General features: G+C 42.2%; 1 protein-coding gene across 1 annotated transcript in view; it reads left to right on the plus strand.

Moving 5' to 3' along the window:
• Positions 1–21,709, plus strand: part of gsr (glutathione reductase) — an 81,467-nt gene that overhangs the window by 33,695 nt on the left and 26,063 nt on the right. The window contains exons 4-7 of the mRNA XM_028805816.2: positions 2,527–2,596; positions 6,605–6,752; positions 10,305–10,359; positions 13,901–14,000. Of these exons, the coding sequence (XP_028661649.2) occupies positions 2,527–2,596; positions 6,605–6,752; positions 10,305–10,359; positions 13,901–14,000 (373 nt within the window). The remainder of the gene's footprint in view (positions 1–2,526; positions 2,597–6,604; positions 6,753–10,304; positions 10,360–13,900; positions 14,001–21,709) is intronic.

Below are 21,709 nucleotides of genomic sequence, written 5' to 3' on the forward strand. Positions count from 1 at the left end.
TTACATGACTGAATACCACACCCCGTGTCACATTTACCGATTGAGCACCAATTGTCCAGTACAGTCGTACTCGTCCCCCTTTTTCTGACAGTCAATAGCGAGTTACCTGACGGAGCCAGCATTGCAAGAAGGGTTAACAGCTGCAGCGAGTTTTAAGCAATTATACCTTTGTTTCATTTTTCCATTCTGCCACGGTATGCAGAAAGCATCAGACAGACGAGCTTCTCTTCCGTTTGTGAGGTTCACAGAGCCAGCGCTATGTGAAGCTTTAATTGCTGTGGTGTGTTCAGCCACAGTCTCTGCTCTTTTTCTCATTCTCTTTTAGTATGTAGAACACAAGACGTCAAACAGACACGATTGTCTCTCAAATTTCTTGTCCCTACATTCTATGCATGGTTACATCCAGATGAGCAGACATTGGCGGTCAGCTCTCCTGTACGCACAGCCTGCCCCTCCTACTGGAGAGAAAATCAAACGGGGTGATCTTATATCCTAGCCAGTCGCAAACTAGTTGGTCTTATTTGTTGGTATGTCACGGGAACGTGTCGCCAACTGTCTTTGACTTGCTAAGATTATGTAAATGAAGACTACAACTGGAAATCGCTGGAAGAGTCATCTATTGTGACATGGGTTTAAGCTGCTACTGCTTAAATCATGCGGTTTTATTATAAACTATCTAAAGTACCTGGTGTTGCGTGGGTATAAGAAAAAATAAATGTTGTGGGGGAAAAACTGGCCTTTGGAAATTCAGCATGACTAATCCCAACCACAATTAAGTCAAAAAGATGTAACCCGGTGAGATAATAAAATTGTTTAGAAAACACTACTCTATGTCCCTATGGACTTTGCTAAGATCACACTTTGGCTGCTTCAAAACTGCATGCTGAAGACGTCCTTCCTCTAGCCCCAGCATACTCCAGCTGACTGATGGGAATTGTAGTCCCCAAATCGGTGCTGGTTTTTTGGGTTTGCTCCCCCCTTCCCGATATGACCTGAAGCTTATATTTTAAGTTGGACTAAACAATGCACATACAAAATTGAACGAGAATCAGTTCAGCCATTTTTTTTGCATGATAGGTGAGACAAACAAACACAAACAGTTTTATTTGTATACATTACAATATACAGGCGCCTGTTGAAACTGTGCAAGTTAATCAGTTTTTTTATTTAATGTTATCTGAAACTGTTAACATACAATTTCATTTATATAGTGTGACAGATGTGAGCCTTCCACTGAGCCCCAGACTCCAAACACAGTGCATATACAGGATGGTTTAGATCTAACTATGCAATTATTGCATTGCATTGCATTAAAAGTTGCATAGTTAGATCTGGACCACTCTATACATAGCCAAGGGTTCAGTCAGTCATTATCCAACCCGCTATATCCTAACACAGGGTCATGGGGGTCTGCTGGAGCCAATTCCAGGAACAAATCCCAGGCAGGGCGCCAGCCCACCACAGGGCACACACACACCAAACACAATTTAGGATCGCCAATGCACCTAACCTGCATGTCTTTTGACTGTGGGAGGAAACCCACGCAGATACGGGGAGAACATACAAACTCCATGCAGGGAGGACCCAGGAAGCGAACCCGGGTCTCCTAACTGTGATGCAGCAGCGCTACCACTGCATCTCCGTGTCGGCCAAGGGTTCAAAATAAAGTAAATTTTATTATACAGTAAATACCATTTTCAGGTTCGTTCTTTACAAAAGCACTCACAAGCACAGTTCATACTTTAATTCTCTTCTACTCTCCACGCAAGCCTTGTCCTCCACCTCCTGACTCCAAATCATTTCGATTGGGGTTGAGTGGTTTCTTTTTTTGCCAGACCCAGCAGTACTTCCAATGTCACATGATTACACTGTGGAAGCACTTCCTGGTCAGAGTCCTCTCCCGACAGCTGCCTCTGGCAGCAACCATATATCCTGACGGGGCTGCTCATCAGGTGCCCTGCAGGTGTATAGATATGAGCGATGCCTAAGTGATGCTGCCATCTGATGTATTGGGGGACTACATGGCCCCAAGAGATTGTTCTTCCCTGTCCTTCTGTTAGATCTTCCTGGCCTGGAAAGGTATCCGGGACTACCCCAGCAGGGATGCCTGTCCGTCCAAATTCTTCCCTCGCAGTCTCCCATCTGAGTAAGGAACCACCCTTCTTCCTGGTCGGGATGCCATTCTGTCCCCCCTGGCACTTACAATTGGTAGAGAGAAAAGGCTAATAATGCACTAGCACAACAAAACAGAGGAAAAGACCTTCAGGACACTGTTGCTGAACCAAGAAGACTAGTAGTAGCACAGAGTACAGTGAAATATGTGTACGTCCAGCCAACATGCAACATGTCCGCACTCTCCGATACTGAGAGATAAGCAGTGCATTCAGGGAACACTATATGATGATTTTATCCATTTGAATGTAGCAAGAGTGACGTTCAAATGAAATGGGTTTTAGTGATAATTCAGTAATGACCGTTCTCCAATCGTGTTTGCAAAAATTGTCTAATGTTATATTTTATTTACAGGTTGATCAAAGAAAAAAGAGATGCATATGTCAAGCGACTGAATGAGATTTATCAAAATAATTTAAATAAGGTCAGTGCTTTCGTGGTCTATATTGAGGGTGTTGTGTATTTAATCTGTTTTCTTCTTCCTATCATGTTTGTTTACTAGCAATGTGCCAGGGTATGGACTTTATTCATTCACTAGCCATGTGCGCCCAACTACGTTGCGCGTGTTAAAGTTGTCTGTGAAGGGCTCCCTGTTTAAACGCGGCTGCCAGTCGTGAACTGGCCTTCGTCGCACAGAATTATGATTTTTTTATAAGGGAAACAAAATTACAAAACAAAACCCTTGGACATTGATTCGATAGGAACAGCCTACTCGGAATCACTGTCCGAATAGTAATTATGTGGTGGTGTAGGAGCATTTCTGCTTCTCTCCGTTCACAGTCCGTCTCGTTTTCACAACGCTGTCGTTTCCTCTCACGATCTCTTCTCAACCTTTCTCCAATCTCGCAGGTTGCTTTGTGGCAATCCAAAGAGTAAGGCAATATACACGGAGCAATGGTTATAAAAGGGGGACACATAGGTATCCAGGCTCTTTAAAGCATAAATAGAGATCACTTCACTGACATGTGAGCAAGCCACGGTACAACTGTGAGACGCGCAGCACTCACCGGCTACAACGTAACAATAATAATTTCCGGAACGTGCTGTTACGTTGTCATTCATTTTACCCACTGTCTTTCTTTCAATCATATGTTACGTAGGCACGTACCTTTTATCTTCGGCAATCTCATTCTCTAACCAGGCCTCAGGAGCTAACCAGCGTAACACTGTCCACCACCCCTTTCGTTATTCCGGCACATTGTTGACATCCATGAGTAACAACAACGTACTAAACTGGAAGGTGGTCTACGCATGCGTGGAATTCGCGGACAAACAAAGATCAAGATCCAAATGAAGATTATATATAAAGATTAGTTAATGTAAAGCACAACAATTTGTTTAGTTTGAATGTCTGTGTTTTGAGGTGTGACTGGAGTACTACAGTCTTCAGTAGTATAAGCCTGGAGGAGATTCTTAATGCAATGCCTATGTTTTAGCTGTCTCTCTACTGCCATCTAGTGCTTCTTCTTCTAATTCATTCGCGGACAAACAAAGATCAAGATCCAAATGAAGATTATATATAGAGATTTTCTTAAGCTGATTACTCAAAACCAGGATTTTAGATGGGCACGTTGTACCTACACAACCACCCCAAATGCCATTTTCCAGACACAGTAAATAACAGCTGAAATAACACAAGGCAACAAAAAAATGTTTTTAGTAATCATCAAAGACCACAACACACTTTTCCAAATGAATTTTCCAGGCTGATTTCAGATCCGCTTTCAGTCTTGTCCAGTCACGTCAACTCCTTGAGTTATGAGTAATGTTAGTTTACAGTGTACTTGAATGTAAGCACAAATGAAGTAAATGTTTCAATATCTTCGGTGCAAAGTCAAATCTGCGCACACTGTGGCCTGGAAATACTGAACGGTGTCCACTGTTTCATCAGAAAGGCTCAGAGTAGGATTTCCTTGTGTACGTTGTGCCTAGAATGTTGCGGTACAGAATCCAGCGGTAGTTGGCCATCATACTCGCATGGTAGCAACACTCCATTAACTGAAAGTCCTGGTGAAAATGTTCTCCTTGCTTGTCACTCACAATAGGAAGATTTTTTGGAAAAAAAACTCCAGATGTGAGTGCAAAGAAGTGTATTTCCAGTGACATGTGACAGCCCACTTTCTGGTATGAATCGAGGAGTCTGAACTCCTTCCTTGTATGCAGGAGACTTATGGCTACCCAGAAAGTTTTCACAGAGCCACTTGAATGACTCCCAAGCTTCTAGCTCGGCTGCTGAGAGAGACGGTTTAAAACCATCACCCTGTAATACGGACTTGATCTGTGGACCTATAAATAATCCCTTCCTACAGATGACATGTGGCACCCAAGATTTATCCTGATCATTAATTGGACAACCAAAGTACAAACTGGACATCGTAAGATTTGTGGTGTTGTGCTTTCACCATGAATGAACCTCACACTTAACAGAAACTGTCTGGATGATTAATACAATTTCTAGGCATGATAACAACTGAAATCAATTGTAGTTAATGCCATCCGTAACATATAAAAATAGCAGACAACTGTTGTTAAATCTTGTAATATGCTTAGGGCAATTATAACAAATGTAATGCATAATATAATTTGCTTCAACACAAAAACTAGACGTGCTAGAGAAAAACTTGAAATCGGCATGAAAAAACACAACAAAACCCACAAAATTATCCCTGATGAAAATGACCAGCTGGCCTGTAAAATCAGAACACCTGAAAAAAAAGAGTGGAATGAAATCACACGATAATGATTGGGAATCTTTAAATCCAAGACAAAAACACTGAATTATCTCAATATGACCTATTAATTTTTGTTAAATACCAAAATCAAGTTACAGCTTGCTTAAGTAAGGCTTGGCTTCAAATAAAAGAAGATTTGGTTGGAACTAAAACCTGCAGCCACAGTGGGCACCCCAGGACCAAACACGAGAACCTCAGGTGTGTGCAGACCCAGCTTTACGGTGTCCGAGGCTACTTTTAAAGCTGTGGGTTGAAAGTAAATGGCAGTCCTGGAACAACAACAGTGTGCTTACAGAAACCTAACATTACCATATCAATCTATCCTAGTGTTTTGTCTTGGTAGAGTAATATATTGCTCTGCTTTCCCCTTTTGTATTATTAATTTGTAGCCTTTGTCAGAATGCCTCAAATCTCACAGACTTACCCCTGTTTATAAGGTATTGTACCATATAACTTCTCACCAACTTCCCTTCTACACTTATAACCTCAGGCAATTAGGTGTAGTAAAGGACAAGCAGGAGTTAAGTTACACTTTAAATAATGTATTATTGATAATATTCATAAATAATAACAATAAGCAAAGTACATTTGAATATTGGCAACCAGACAACCTGATAAATGTTGATGTGTAGTTTCAGGCAGCACACAGACTTGTTAATTACTTAAAATGTCTCTAGTTAAGTCCTCATTTGTGGTCAGCTTTCTTCAGAACAGGCCGCATGCCTGTCTCAATATGGCTGCCGAGCTGTGCTCTTCATTATGTTGGCCTTTTCAGCTCATGGTGTGAGATGGTCTTTCATCAGTTTGGTCAGAGAGAGAGAGAGAGTGAGGGGTAAAGCAAGCAGATTTATAGATTTTCTGTCCAACCCCTAGAGCCAATAAGGCGTCATGGTACTTAAAGGCTTCTGATTAATACAAGCCAATTCCAGACAGCCATACTTTAGACCAATGGGGCAGAGAACACCTTCACACCTACCCCATTGAAGCTTGCCAGTTAAGCAGTCTGGCTTTCCTGTGGGGTTTAACTGAGAGAGTCCTGCAGAGAAACATTTGCTAAACTTGTTTGAGGCACGTCTCCCAACCCTGTCATAAAATTACAAAGAGACTCATTCCTAAAAGGGGGGAAAGGGGTTCTTACCTATCAAACTATTGCTGTTATTATCAATAATGTAGCACTAATATTACATTGCTTTGTCTAAGTTACAAATAAAGACATACAAAATATTTATCAGCTTGTATGCAAAATTTCACATCACAACACATAGTCTATCAGTCTTTACATTTTTAAAACATTCTTTTCCATGACACCCTTCATTGTAGATATTTACATCTATCGTTGTCCCTCCATACATGTGAGGAATTGGCTCCAGGACTTCTGCAGACACCAAAATCTGTGGATGCTCAAGTCCCTAATATTAAATAGAGTAGTATTTGCATAGAATCTGCGGATACAGAGGGTCCACTGTACTTTCACTGAGGTATTGTTGCCCCCTAGTGGACAAGGCATTGGACTATATGTCATCAAGCCTGTCTGAATAGAAGTATTTGTCAGCATAGTTTGATGAAACACCAAAATAAGTATCTGATTTTTTTTCTTTTATATGATCATTTGTGTTAAGACAAATGCCAGATTTTCTGAAATGACTACATATGGCAGTCGAGATACTTTAAGTTTATATATATTTTTCTCTTTTGAACAGGCAAAAATTGAAACGATCCGAGGCCATGCAATTTTCACATCGGATCCTGAACCCACTGTAGAGGTTTCTGGTGTTAAATATACAGCTCCACACATCTTGATTGCTACTGGTGGCTATCCAGCTATTCCTAGTGAGAAGCAAGTTCCAGGTACTAAACCCCCCCCCACTAGTTTCATTTTAGCTTTCCTCATCTCCTTACTTTATTAAGGTAGACCTATAAGATCACTTGACCATGCTGCTAAAGCTATAGGTCAGTGTTTCTCAAACTTTCTGGTGTTGTGACTTGTTTTTTTTTTCCCATTTGATTGCATGCACGACCCACCAAGGGTTGGGTGTGAGTCCCCCTTGGTAAATTGAGCATGATTGGTGGATCATCTCGTTCCCATTAGTGAATTGAACATGATTGTTGGAGCTTGGCTGTAATGAATGGCTACCAGAGAAGATCCTCAGCACCTGGTGATGTCTATGAATCGCAGACTTGAAGCAGTTGTTGCTTGCAGGGTACTAAATATGATGGCTATAATAGACCTGCCATTGCTATGTTCCAAACAGCATGGTGCCTTGAAATGGGGGGGGGGGGACCATATATAAAAACAGTGTTGTCATTTGTACATGCTTTAACCGAAATGTATGGAAATCTAAATTGTTTGATTTGTAATTTTAAATTGTGGAGCACAGGGGTAAATCAAGGAAAAATGTGTCTTTGTCCCAAACATTATGGATGGCACTATATGTGCCTGCCTGCCTGCCTACCTACCGTGGTCACCAAGGGGGTGTTGCAATTCCCGACACACAGGCTTAAGACACTTAGAGGATTTTATCTGGTGTGAAATGCTTCCTAGTAAGTGTTTCCCATAGCACCACACACGGTTACAGTTCCAAAGCACAGTAACATTCGATAGCTCTCTTGTCATTCTTTCTTTCTCTCTGCCTCCACTCCTCCAAGCAAGCATTGTCCTGCTCCTCCTCCTGACTCTGGCTTCCCGAATTGTGGCAGGTGGCTTCTTTTATGTGAAACCAGGGAGTACTTCCAATGTCCCATGATCGTGGCCCAGAAGCACATCCAGGTGAGGTTGGAGCTCTACAGAGCAGGGCTCTCAAGTTCTCTCTGTACCCACTGGCGGTACCCATGGAACCCAACAGGGCTGAGCCAAAGAATTCCAGTTCTGATGATGCCCTGTGGGAAACTGTGGCACTGCTGCAACCCAGGGAGGCTGCCACCTTGTGGTTCAGGGAAGGCAATGCCCAAGCTGCCTTCCCCCATCTTTCAGTGGCATCATGGCCAGGTCTGGTTCCTAGCCATCTCTCGCACCACCTACTAACCAACCACTTAAAAGACAAAGACATTCTTATTTCAGAGAGACCCCCTTGCACATGACTTTTGTAAAGAGCTATTGACCTTCTGTTAGTGTGAATGAGTCTGGTTATGCTCCTCTCACATCTTTCATTGCTGCTCACTGGATGTATTCAGGTTTACCACATAACTGTAGAGACTGTAGGGCATAAAACTCCCAGGAGGGCACCTGTTTTTCATACATTGGATCCGCTTGGTGTGTGGGTGTGTTTGTGTGTGTCCTGCGGTGGGTTGGCACCCTGCCCGGGATTGGTTCCTGCCTTGTGCCCTGTGCTGGCGCCAGCAGACCCCCGTGACCCTGTGTTCGGATTCAGCGGGTTGAAAAATGGATGGATGAATCCGCCACATCTGGCTCTAAAAATCATACCCAGGTCAGAGTCACTTTTAGATCAAGTTTAGTGTCACATGTAGAGAGTACATGGGTACTTTCCACTCTCTTGACCGTATGTCTTGCTCATTCTAATGTCTGACTGAACAACAACTAAACCTCTTGACTATGTCCATATGCTGTGTGCGATGAGTAGCAGTCACATAATTGGCTGTATGGAGAAACAGACAGCAGCTTCGTGATTGGCTATATGGAGAAACAGCCTAGTTGCATTAAACAGCAGGTGGACCTGATAAAGCGGTGTGATGATGCGGGTTCAGCTCCATGCTCCCCTCTATTAGGGAGCCCTTGAACCCATCACCGTCGGTAATGTCACCGATGAGCTAGACAGTGAGGCAATAACAATTGAGCAAGGGGATGATGTATAAAGTTCAAAAGTGCTTTTATTAAAAGAACAATCAAAACAATCAGTGTTCTCATAAATAGTGCAATAGTGCAATGTCCAATAAATAAATAATCCAATAACCTGTGGAGGTTAAAATCAATAAACGAACTCTTCTAAAAACCACGAGGTAAAATAGCACAGGAAGCAATATGTTAACATCAAAAAGCCCGGTGTCTTTCTATTTAGCCTGGCGGCTCCCCTGCTACGCCCATCTGGTCTGCTCTACAGGAGAGTCGCCTACCTGCAGGATCAGCTGCCCTTCAAACAGGTCCGGTAGCCCTCCGACCCTTGGCTTCGTCAGGCTCCCAACCGGACCAAGACTTGGGATATTTCCCAGCGGCCAAGGCGCTCACGCTGGGACTACACCAGCCCAAAGCCTTCTCGACTCCCGCTCCTTCTACGGTCAAGTCGATTCCACTACTGGTCACTCCAGCTACTTAGTCGCTCAGCTGGAGCGACCGCTTCCTTCATCCCCACTGAGTGTTGGCCAAACGCTTCTTTCGTAGGCTCTCCTCCCAGCTGCCTGCTTTCTCTAATGCGAGCCTGCTCTTGCTCGCTCTCCTTCCTCACACCGGCTTTCTCCACCTGCTTCCTGTCTTCTCTCTACCTCCCGTTCTCTTCTTTTTTTCTAACTGGCTCGCGCTTCTCTTTATATGCGGAGAGGACATAGCAGCTGCAGCCCATTAGCCACAGGAACGATCACGGATGTGGGCAGTCTCTCACCTGTGCACTTAGGTGAAAAACGCCCACACCGCAGATCGCCCTGCGGCTCGCTACAGCCACCATGCCCCCTCGCGGCGATTATTGATTTAAATAAAAACGGCCTTTGGTGGGAGAGCTGTGGACCCATAACACCACAAGCGGCTCTGAGTGTATGCTTACGTTCTTTTTCTGTGGAGCGTGCAGATTCTGCCCAAGTCTGTGAGGGTGTTCCTTAGGGTAATTTGGCTTTCTTTCTCCATCCCCAAAGTTGAGGAGGTTAGGTCAAAGGAATGCTCTACCCAAATGTTTTTTGTTTTTTAAATATTTTCCCTATCCCGTATAGTTTGTAGTAGTCGAGAAAAAGTATTACTCTTACGACATTTTCATTCAGAACAGAGATAAATAAAATGGAAAATTTATGATATAATACAAGCCAATGGTGACAAACTTACTTTTTAATAGTTGGAAAAATTGCTTCTTCTTTTATAAGAAAATGTGAAACATTTTGATAGTGCTGTTGGGGGTAAAAAAGAAAATCAACAGTTTTAGAAATCTCTGATGTGGCAGAATGCGAGTGAAAATAGTGCCCCCTCTCCATAGGAACTGAGTTTCTCAGCTTGTCAGCCATTTACAAACATGAAGAAACTTCTAATTTTAAATAAAAAAACGAGAAGAGGTTTTATTTTCAAATTAAGTTTTAAATATTATTCTGTTTACTACCTTGTGCCTGTTGCTGTTGGGATAGGCTCTGACCACAGCCATAAAGTGAATTCAGCTGCCTTAAAAATGTTTTGTTTCCTGCTAGTGTAAATGTGCATCTTTTGTACTTTGAACCCTTGCAGAGTTGTACAATTTTTGTTTTTCCTTTTAGGAGCAAGTCTTGGAATAACAAGTGATGGCTTTTTTGAACTTGAAGGCTTGCCGGGGTAAGCAGTTCTTTTAATCCACATACATTACATTGGACAATAAAGATTTAATTTCCTGAACACTTTCACGTATTTTGGTCTCCAGATGACAAAAATCACTTCAACATTTTCAACGACATTGATCCAGTCAAATTCTTACTTGTAGACACCAGTAGAAGTTAAGGAGAAAAGGTTTTAGGACTGAAGCCAGGAAGCACTTCTTGATGCAAGGAGTTATGGGAATCGGGGAATAAACTAGCAAGACATGGAGTTGAAGCAGAAACCTCGACAACCTTTTAGAAAAATCTGGATGAGATATTGGGACAGCTTAGCTAGTAGCTAAACAAACGAGCCCGATGGACTGAATGATCTCTCGTTTCTCAAATTTCTTATGAATCTTAAATTAAAAGTGCAAAAGTAAAAGGTTTTGTTGGTAAAACTATTAAATATAAACTGAGGGACTTGCTCAGCCCCTATAATACAGTACTGAGGCTACATCTGGAGTATTGTGTGCAGTTTTCGTCACAACAGTATAAAAAAGACATAGCAGCTCTACAGGATACTGCGAGAAGTGCAACCAAATGCATTCTGGGAGTAAAGGGCCTGTTGGGCTTCGAGTGGCTTGGGAAATTAATTTAGTGTGGAGCAGGAAAGGCAACACCAAGATCTAAACCCCTTTTTTCAGCAATTCCCAAAGGCTTTGATAAATCTGAAACAACAGAATTCTTTCAGTTAGATAGCGAATCACAAATCTAAGCACGCTAGTAGAAATTAAGAGTCAACCGAGTTATCAGCTGACCATACAAGCTTTATTTATTTATTTTAAGCTGCATCGACCTTTCCACTGTGGCTCAATTTGAGAAATCCATGATCATAAATTTAGGTGTGAAAATGGATTCCACTTTAAAACGTGATAGCCACGTGAACACAGTGGTAAAATCTTGCTTTTTCCAGTTGAGGTGGCTGTCAAAAATCAAGCCTCTTTTGTCTAAATGCAACCATGAAACAGCAGTATCTGCTTTTACAACCTCTCGTCTAGATTACTGCAGTGCACTTCTTTCTTGGAATTAGCCAGGCCTCCATTGCTCGCCTACAGCTGGTGCAAAAAGCCGCTGCTCGATTTTTAAGTGGCACAAGCAAGCATGATCATGTTACCCCAATTTTGGCTTCCCTTCACTGGCTTCCAGTTCGTTTTCGAATCCATTTTAAGATCCTTGTATTTGTTTTTAAATTCTTTACTGCTTGTGCCCCATTTTATTTGTCAGAACTGCTGCACCCTTATGTCCCGTCCCGCTCTCTCAGGTCATCAGACCAGATGCTTTTACGTGTTCCTAAGACACGATGCAAACTCAGATGTGATCGGGCTTTATCAGTTGCAGCTTCAGAATTCTGGAACGATTTGCCGTTGCACTTTAAGTCTTATTTAAAAACACACTTTTACTCCCTGGCCTTTAACCCAGTATGATATGTTGACTATCTGTGCATTTTTTATTATGAATTTCTTCAGCTCTTATGTGTTTCTGTTTCTTTTACCCTTTGGTTATTGTTTCTCTGATATGTTGGGTTTTATTGTACAGCACTTTGGTCAGCCTTGATGTTGTTTTTAAAGTGCTTTATAAATAAATATTTACATTTACGTATTTGGTTGACACCTTTATCCAAGGTGACTTACAACATCTGACATTACATTCCATTCTGTTTTTCCAGTTGAAGTGACTTGCTCGTGGGCACACAGCATCAGTAGCAGAATTTGAACCCACCACCTCAGGGTTTGAGATCCAAAGCCTTAACCACAATGCCAAAGTGCTTATGAATTTAATATACTGGGGGTGGGCAAATACAGTGGAACCTCGGTTTGCAAGTAACTTGGTTTATGAGTGTTTTGCAAGATGAGCAAAAATTTTTAATAAATTTTCACTTGATAAACGAGCGAGGTCTTGTAGTACGCGTAGTATGTACTGTATACACTTTGTCTGCTGAGCATCATGTGATCACAACTGAGCTGGCGGTTCTGCTCTCTCTCTCTCTCTCACTGCGGGATTGTGGGCAATCGTCTCCTATTCTCCGTCTGAGTCGGCATGCCTCACTCATATAGTCAACATCCGTACGAGTGTATAGTGTTTACTACAGCATTAGCATTGTGACTGTGTGCGCGCGTGTGTGCTGTGACGTGAGAGTCCCTGTCTTGCACCCTAAAACACGAAGCTGACTCAGTACTTTAGCAACACAAGCTTTATGAGTTTGAAACAACAACAGCGCGGTTATTTATGCACAAACACAGCAGTCAGGCAGGGCCCTGCACATTTATAATGTTCTTTGTTCCTTGTATCACCCATTGACGGCAGGCGCTTATAGCATGTGCGCGATCTTTTCGGATTCGCTTTTACAGAGAACTGCTACAGTGCTGGGAGACTGCGATTGCTTTGGGACGCTCTTCCGCGTGTCGTCCCGTTGGGTGCAAAGCCACAAGAGTTTAGAAACTCACTCACACCAGCCATGATTCTCTTCTAAAGTAAAGTGCAAGTTAATTTGTTTTATGTATTTTTACTTTATATTTTGTATTAATCATTTTTATATGAATAGTTTTGGGTTGTGGAACAAATCGTCTGAGTTTCCATTATTTCTTATGGGGAAATTCACTTTGATATAGATAGATAGATAGATAGATAGATACTTTATTAATCCCAATGGGAAATTCACATTCTTCAGCAGCAGCATACTGATACAATAAATAATATTAAATTAAAGAATGATAATAATACAGGTGAAAAAAACAGACAATAACTATGTATAATGTTAAATATTATTTACCCCCCCCTGGTGGAAATAAAGAGTCGCATAGTTTGGGGGAGGAACGATCTCCTCAATCTGTCTGTGGAGCAGGACAGTGACAGCAGTCTGTCGCTGAAGCTGCTCTCTTCTGTCTGGAGATGATACTATTTAGTGGATGCAGTGGATTCTCCATAATTGATAGGAGCCTGCTGAGCGCCCTTCGCTCTGCCACAGATGTTAAACTGTCCAGCTCCATGCCAACAATAGAGCCTGCCCGCCTAGCAGGCGTGAGGCGTCTTTCCTCTTAATGCTGCCTCCCCAGCATACCACTGCGTAGAAGAGGGCGCTCGCCACAACTGTCTGATAGAACATCTGCAGCATCTTATTGCAGATGTTGAAGGAAGCCAGCCTTCTAAGGAAGTATAACGAGTGCTTTGGACTACGAGCATGTTTCCGGAATGAATTATGCTCGCAAACCGAGGTTCCACTGTATAGGTTTACAGTTGTGAGTACAAGAAATAAGAGTTTATCCTTGTATTATTTATTGATTAATTTGTATTATTATTTATTTATTTGTTACACACAACCTGTATTTTAAGTGCGCTGTGCCACTGTGACATTATTTTGAGTTAATTAAGCTACTGTAATAATCTCAACCTGCATGTCTTTTTCCATACGGGCAACTGTAAACCTACATTTATTTAAAAATATCCAAATAGTCAGTTGTTGTTTGTTACACTAATATTTTTTCATAGATGTTTCTTTGTTTTCTTGTACTGTCACTCTGCAGACGGACTGTAATTGTTGGTGCAGGTTACATAGCAGTGGAGATGGCAGGAATCCTTTCTGCACTGGGGTCTAAAACATCACTGATTTTACGACAGGAAAAGGTAATATTGTCATGTAAATGGTTCAACCATACTAGATAATCAAAGTTGGCTTTTTGAGAACGTTCACTAGTGGTGTGCTTTATTCATTTGTTACGGTGCTACAAATGAAACTAGACACTTTCATTACTGACATTTATGATCAGCTTAGATAGGAGAATAAGGGACACTCGGAGAGACCCCTTTGGACATCCTTTCTGTTGTGCTTAGCTTGCCACTGAGAGTCTACCCCAAGCTCTCCAGCCTCAGCTCTCTTGTATTGGCTTTGGTTGGATAGTTTTGTTGTCCCGTCCCACCTCTGCTCCCTTTCAGCCTTTTGTAATCTGTTATCATTTTGTAACAGTTTTCTTCTCTCTTGCATTGTATTATTAAAGTAGCTGCGTTATTCAGCTTTGGCCGGGAAATTTTCTAAGACAATGGGGCCTTGGCTATCGTGCTGAGGGTTAATTGGATGATGTATGTAACTGAGTATCTTTTTTTATTTAATACTAGCTGATTACCCAGTGGCTTCGCTCACTGAGTGCAAGGGAAAAAAATAAAATGTAGTCTACAAGTTATTAAACAGTAAAACATTAACATTTAATAAGTAAAGATACATTGAGCACTACTGGAGTGGTTTGGGGTAAACTACATTTTAAAGGCGGTATAACACAACAGGTAAGTAGTACTAACAGCTGCTAAAACGTATTTGGATCATCTCTCGGTAGTAGATCCCTTGTGAAAGGCGCTACACGACCGCTATGGTATAGAAATTACATTTTCTGTGTGATCGTCCAAATTTCTGCCTGACAACCTTACACTACATGCCTGTGATTTAAGAGAAAAATAATTCTGATAAATGTGGACGCTGCCCTTCCGTGCTTAACGGGCAGAAGGTCCAAACAATTCGCAAGTCCAACACTTTACATGAAGAGGTCTGTACATCTTCTTAGATGTAAACTCTCCATCTTCTTAAAATAATTGATCAAAAAAGCAACCTTGAATGTTGCGGGGTTTTAGTGACCCGAACTCACCTTTGTTCTCACGACCCCTCGCAGCTAAAGGCGGTCTCGTCTTCACGTTGTTTACAGCTCGGCGCAGTTAAAAAGTAGAAAGACGCAAAGCTGTTTTCCTCATCTCTTCTACTATCAAGTACTGCCAACTAAAAAAAAGTTACAATGTGTCAGTTTCCACGACAGTCACGTGGACGAATAAATAAAACTTCTCTGTCAGAACACGCCTGGCGGCGGACGGCTCAGCGCTGTTGTTCAGAGATGAAGACTGGGAGAGGGCGACGCGGGGCAGACTTCTATGGGATAGATCGGCGTGTTTGTGTTTACTTCTTTTAAATAACATTCACACAAATGATAACAATTCGTAAAGACAATATAAAAATGGCGTCCAAAAACTAAGTGATTAGTTCCTGTATTATATGTTCTGTGGTCATACGTAATTTCCATATCGCGTGGTCATACGTAATTTCCGTCTCAAACGCGAAAAGAATTTTATATATATAGATTTCTTTTTTACCCCCATACACCGTGGCTAATATTATTCCCCTAGAGCTCCTTACTCTTGCACATCCTACATGCAATTGCCCCTGAGTAAGACATTCATACTGTTGCTTTTCCTAGAAACTGACCTTGGATTTTTTTTTTTTGTTGATGGTCATTGGAAAAATAGAATTTTACAGAAAACTATTATTTTGAATTTAAGCCGAGCAGGTAGTTACTGTATTATGAACAATGGGAATATGAGGTATACATATAATGTCACCTGTAGCACATCTTCTAAAAATAGTAGCTTCAATCAGATTCGTGCTACTAACACTCTGAGGTGTAATCTTGTAACGTCTCAAAGTTTTGGAGGGTTTAGATCATTGTCGGGCAACCGGTGTGCCGCGCCGCGGAATTTTCTAGGGGCGCCACGAAAACTTTTGTAAAATATTTAAAATTGCTACTGTTTTGGAACTTTTGGAATCTCTTATCTCTGTGAGCAAGGTTTTTCAACGCTTACGGAAATGAAGTCTAAGAAACGCGAGAGACTTCAAATGATCGACAAGGAAAAGCGCGCCTGTCTTTCGAAAATTGATCCTCGCATCAATCTCATATGTGCTGAAAAGCAATCTCCACGTTCACATTAATTAAATTTAAGATTTATCCTTTGATTCCTTTATTAATAAAATGTCTTTCAAACTTGTAAAATTAACTGTTTTTATTGGCGATTGTCCATAGATTGTGTCATCACGACTTTACTTATGGGCAGTCCCTCAGGTGCGCCGCGAAAGAAAATTTTTGAACTTAGTGCGCCGCAACTCAAAAAAGGTTGCCTTTCGCTGGTTTAGATCAAAAGCAATATACACTGAAATGTGATTTACTTTAACCGTGACATGAGGCATTGATTTGTACAGGCTGAACATTTACGTGGGGCACATAATAAATTGAACAGTTAATGCAAAGTACAGAAAAAAGCAGGCAAAGAGAAATAACGTTGTGAACAATGTCAAGTGTCCCAGTGCTTGAAGTGGAACCAAATTACAGGCAGTACTCTATTTAGTTGGCATCTTGCCCCTTCTTGCTCTTTGTTATTACTTTTACATGACAACATACAGTGGTGTGAAAAACTATTTGCCCCCTTCCTGATTTCTTATTCTTTTGCATGTTTGTCACACAAAATGTTTCTGATCATCAAACACATTTAACCATTAGTCAAATATAACACAAGTAAACACAAAATGCAGTTTATAAATGGTGGTTTTTATTATTTAGGGAGAAAAAAAATCCAAACCTACATGGCCCTGTGTGAAAAAGTAATTGCCCCCTGAACCTAATAACTGGTTGGGCCACCCTTAGCAGCAATAACTGCAATCAAGCGTTTGCGATAACTTGCAATGAGTCTTTTACAGCGCTCTGGAGGAATTTTGGCCCACTCATCTTTGCAAAATTGTTGTAATTCAGCTTTATTTGAGGGTTTTCTAGCATGAACCACCTTTTTAAGGTCATGCCATAGCATCTCAATTGGATTCAGGTCAGGACTTTGACTAGGCCACTCCAAAGTCTTCATTTTGTTTTTCTTCAGCCATTCAGAGGTGGATTTGCTGGTGTGTTTTGGGTCATTGTCCTGTTGCAGCACCCAAGATCGCTTCAGCTTGAGTTGACGAACAGATGGCCGGACATTCTCCTTCAGGATTTTTTGGTAGACAGTAGAATTCATGGTTCCATCTATCACAGCAAGCCTTCCAGGTCCTGAAGCAGCAAAACAACCCCAGACCATCACACTACCACCACCATATTTTACTGTTGGTATGATGTTCTTTTTCTGAAATGCTGTGTTCCTTTTACGCCAGATGTAACGGGACATTTGCCTTCCAAAAAGTTCAACTTTTGACTCATCAGTCCACAAGGTATTTTCGCAAAAGTCTTGGCAATCATTGAGATGTTTCTTAGCAAAATTGAGACGAGCCCTAATGTTCTTTTTGCTTAACAGTGGTTTGCGTCTTGGAAATCTGCCATGCAGGCCGTTTTTGCCCAGTCTCTTTCTTATGGTGGAGTCGTGAACACTGACCTTAATTGAGGCAAGTGAGGCCTGCAGTTCTTTAGACGTTGTCCTGGGGTCTTTTGTGACCTCTCGGATGAGTCGTCTCTGCGCTCTTGGGGTAATTTTGGTCGGCCGGCCACTCCTGGGAAGGTTCACCACTGTTCCATGTTTTTGCCATTTGTGGATAATGGCTCTCACTGTGGTTCGCTGGAGTCCCAAAGCTTTAGAAATGGCTTTATAACCTTTACCAGACTGATAGATCTCAATTACTTCTGTTCTCATTTGTTCCTGAATTTCTTTGGATCTTGGCATGATGTCTAGCTTTTGAGGTGCTTTTGGTCTACTTCTCTGTGTCAGGCAGCTCCTATTCAAGTGATTTCTTGATTGAAACAGGTGTGGCAGTAATCAGGCCTGGGGGTGGCTACGGAAATTGAACTCAGGTGTGATACACCACAGTTAGGTTATTTTTTAACAAGGGGGCAATTACTTTTTCACACAGGTTTGGATTTTTTTTCTCCCTAAATAATAAAAACCATCATTTAAAAACTGCATTTTGTGTTTACTTGTGTTATATTTGACTAATGGTTAAATGTGTTTGATGATCAGAAACATTTTGTGTGACAAACATGCAAAAGAATAAGAAATCAGGAAGGGGGGCAAATAGTTTTTCACACCACTGTATTAGTTGAACAATGTTTGTGGAGCGTTGCACTGCACTATACCAACATTTGATGAGGGATGTGAAGTCGGGGTATAGCATACCACTAAAAGGCACGGCAGTGCCCACCTCCTTGGTGGCTCTGAGGCTAGGGATCTGCAGTGGCAATCGGAAGGTTACCTGTTCAAATCCCGTAAATGCCAACAGGGATTTTGCTCTGGAGTGGTGGTGGAAGAGAGGAGAAGAAGAGTAGTGCTTGGTGACTGTATTGTGCTTTGGGACTGTGTTGTGGCTGGAGGAGTTACTGGGAAGACGTGCCCTCCAGCTGAAGAATAATAAAGAGTTTGTTTTTACACGTGCCTCTGTGTCAATCTGTGTCGGGTCGAGCACAATACAGCACCTTTTTTACAGCAGTTAGCAGAAGCCAACAGAATAAGGAATACTGCATGTGCCCAAGGAAGCCACTTGCTAACTTCGTTTTCCTTGTGATTTGTCTAACTTTCTTTTATCCACTTCACGTGCCATTTTCCACGAAGCTCACCACCTCGTCTCTCTTTTCTGTACAGGGCAGTTTTTTTTTACTCACCAGCAGCCCCCATTTCTCTGTGTGATTGCAGCCTTGGCTTGTACAGTGGTGCCATCCTGTGCATGACCCATTTCTCTGCATGAACACTGCTGAAGAAATAAAAAAAGATGTGCTGCTTAAGAATAATCCACTCGCTAAAGCTTCATTACCAACAGATATTGAAAGACGAGTAGTTGACACCTTTTTTTGTCAAAGCATTTTTGAGATTTTCGGGTAACTGGTTTCTCCAGAGCCAGCTCTAGGATTTTTGCCACCCTAGGCGAAGTTGTAAATGGCACCCTGCCATTCCCTTTGCTTTGAGAGGAGTCATCACTGCCAGACCTACACTTTAAGACCTGGACACAGGATTGGGGACAGCAAAGTATTTAGGACCTCAAATTCACAATTTGAGAAAGTCGAGTTGTAGCAACGTCTGTTTACAAAGACTGTCTCAAAAAATTTCACTTTTCAGGGGTGCCATTTCAGAAAACAAGTAGGAATCGGTCTGTATTAGTAGTCTTTATTTATTGCTTTTAACGTTTCAGTAAAAAAAATTAAGTTATTGCTAAAACTACCATTTAAAACATCTATTTAAACCACCAGCTAAATCTGTGCCTATTGATTGTGACATTCTACTTATATGTGACATTACTGTAACAGATACGTCATTATGCAAAGTTTTCAATTGATTTTATTAATTTAAATGACAACATTTAGTGAAATTGAGAATATAATAGTTATCTTTAAATAGGAATCCATCCATCCATTTTCCAACCCGCTGAATCCGAACACAGGGTCACGGGGGTCTGCTGGAGCCAATCCCAGCCAACACAGGGCACAAGGCAGGAACCAATCCCAGGCAGGGTGCCAACCCAGCGCAGGACACACACAAACACACCCACACACCAAGCACACACACTAGGGCCAATTTAGGATCGCCAATGCACCTAACCTGCATGTCTTTGGACTGTGGGAGGAAACCCACGCAGACACGGGGAGAACATGCAAACTCCACGCAGGGAGGACCCGGGAAGCGAACCCAGGTCTCCCAACTGCGAGGCAGCAGCGCTACCCACTGCGCCACCGTGCCGCCCTAAATAGGAATCTTTTTACCAACAATTCCTATTTACCTTATGCTTGTGCATGCACATAATGCAACTGCTTTAGCGTGCCCAGGGCTAAATGGTGGTGAGCACCAGTGGACGATATGTATGTCCACTTGGGAGATGTCCACAGTTTGGGTTAAATCAGCTTTGAGCAATTCATTCAAGAGCCACAGTTCTATTAGCATTTTGATCATTTAATTTTATAATGAATGTCTGTCTCTCCTATGCTACAGTTTGGGGATTATTATTGGTATCATCGTTATTCATGTTATTGTTGGACTGTGTAGGTCATCAGATGTTAAGACCGAACATTGCAAGTGTGTGGAAATAATATAAAATAGTATAACTGTACGTTCACTTTGAGTCCAACTGTTTGTAAGTTTGTATTGTTTTTAAAAAAAAAAAAGTTGAGTCACCAAGGGCCATTTTCTGGGCAACTGTACATAGTGCAGACAGTACAGGCGCTGCTGTGGCGCACAACATAAACATTTCTTTGTGTTCCAGTTCGGACAAATTTTTCTAAACAAAACAAACATACAAATCTCTACTACATGGGGCTGTAGTAATGCGCCCTAACTACTAGAAGGCACACTAGCCACCTGTCTACACTGCCTATGCCCAGAAACAGCCCTGAGTTTTTTTTCCTCTAAATATTGACATATCAAAATGTCCTTTCTTCGTCCTATTTTGGACAATGTGATGCATGGATGTATGCCATACAGTTTACTATCATATGCCGACCATTCACCTTTGTTCATTCATAGGACATTGTTGCCATCTTGTGGATGCCGGATGACATTACATCCGAGCAGTGGCATGGTCAGTCACCTTATCACTTTATATACAGTGGAACCTCGGGTCACAAACGTCTCGGAACACGTACAAATCGGGTTACGACCAAAAAGTTCGCCAAACTTTTGCATCTGTTCACGACCACACTAACTGACTAACAAGCCAGTTTAACTTCCGGTTCGTACGCGCCGATGACTTCCGCACGTGTTCAGTCTCTCCCTGTGCATTTGCAGCAAACTCTTTGTGCTCTATTTCGTTTTCCCTTCCGGTTCGTATGCACCGGTGATTTACGCAGGTGTTCAGTCTCTCCCTGTACAGTACATTTTTCTCGGTCAGACGTGCATCGTGCAGAGGGACTTTACCTCAAAACTGTAATCTCCTCTCCACCCAGCTTCCTGCTCACTTCCTTCAGTCCAGAACTCGACTCACGCAAGGTTAGTTTTCTTGGTTGTTTATAGTTAGTTTTTGTATAAATTATGAATTTTTCAAATCCATCCACCCATCCATTGTCTCCCGCTTATCCAAGGTCACGGGGGCAGCAGCTTGAGCAGAGATGCCCAGACTTCCCTCTCCCCGGCCACTTCTTCTAGCTCTTCCGGGAGAATCCCAAGGCGTTCCCAGGCCAGCCGAGAGACATAGTCCCTCCAGCGTATCCTGGGTCTTCCCCTGGGCCTCCTCCCGGTTAGACGTGCCTGGAACACCTCACCAGGGAGGCGTCCAGGAGGCATCCTGATCAGATGCCCAAGCCACCTCATCTGACTCCTCTCGATGCGGAGGAGCAGCGGCTCTACTCTGAGGCCCTACCGGATGACTGAGCTTCTCACCCTATCTTTAAGGGAGAGCCCAAAAACTCATTTCAGCCGCTTGTATTCGCGATCTCGTTCTTTCAGTCACTACCCATAGCTCATGACCATAGGTGAGGGTAGGAACATAGATCGACTGGTAAATTGAGAGCTTTGCCTTATGGCTCAGCTCCTTTTTCAACACGACAGACCGATGCAGAGCCCGCATTACTGTGGATGCCGCACCGATCCGCCTTGTCAATCTCACGCTCCATTCTTCCCTCACTCGTGAA

Source organism: Erpetoichthys calabaricus, chromosome 7, assembly GCF_900747795.2.
Source record: "Erpetoichthys calabaricus chromosome 7, fErpCal1.3, whole genome shotgun sequence".
Taxonomy (NCBI): Eukaryota; Metazoa; Chordata; class Cladistia; order Polypteriformes; family Polypteridae; genus Erpetoichthys; species Erpetoichthys calabaricus.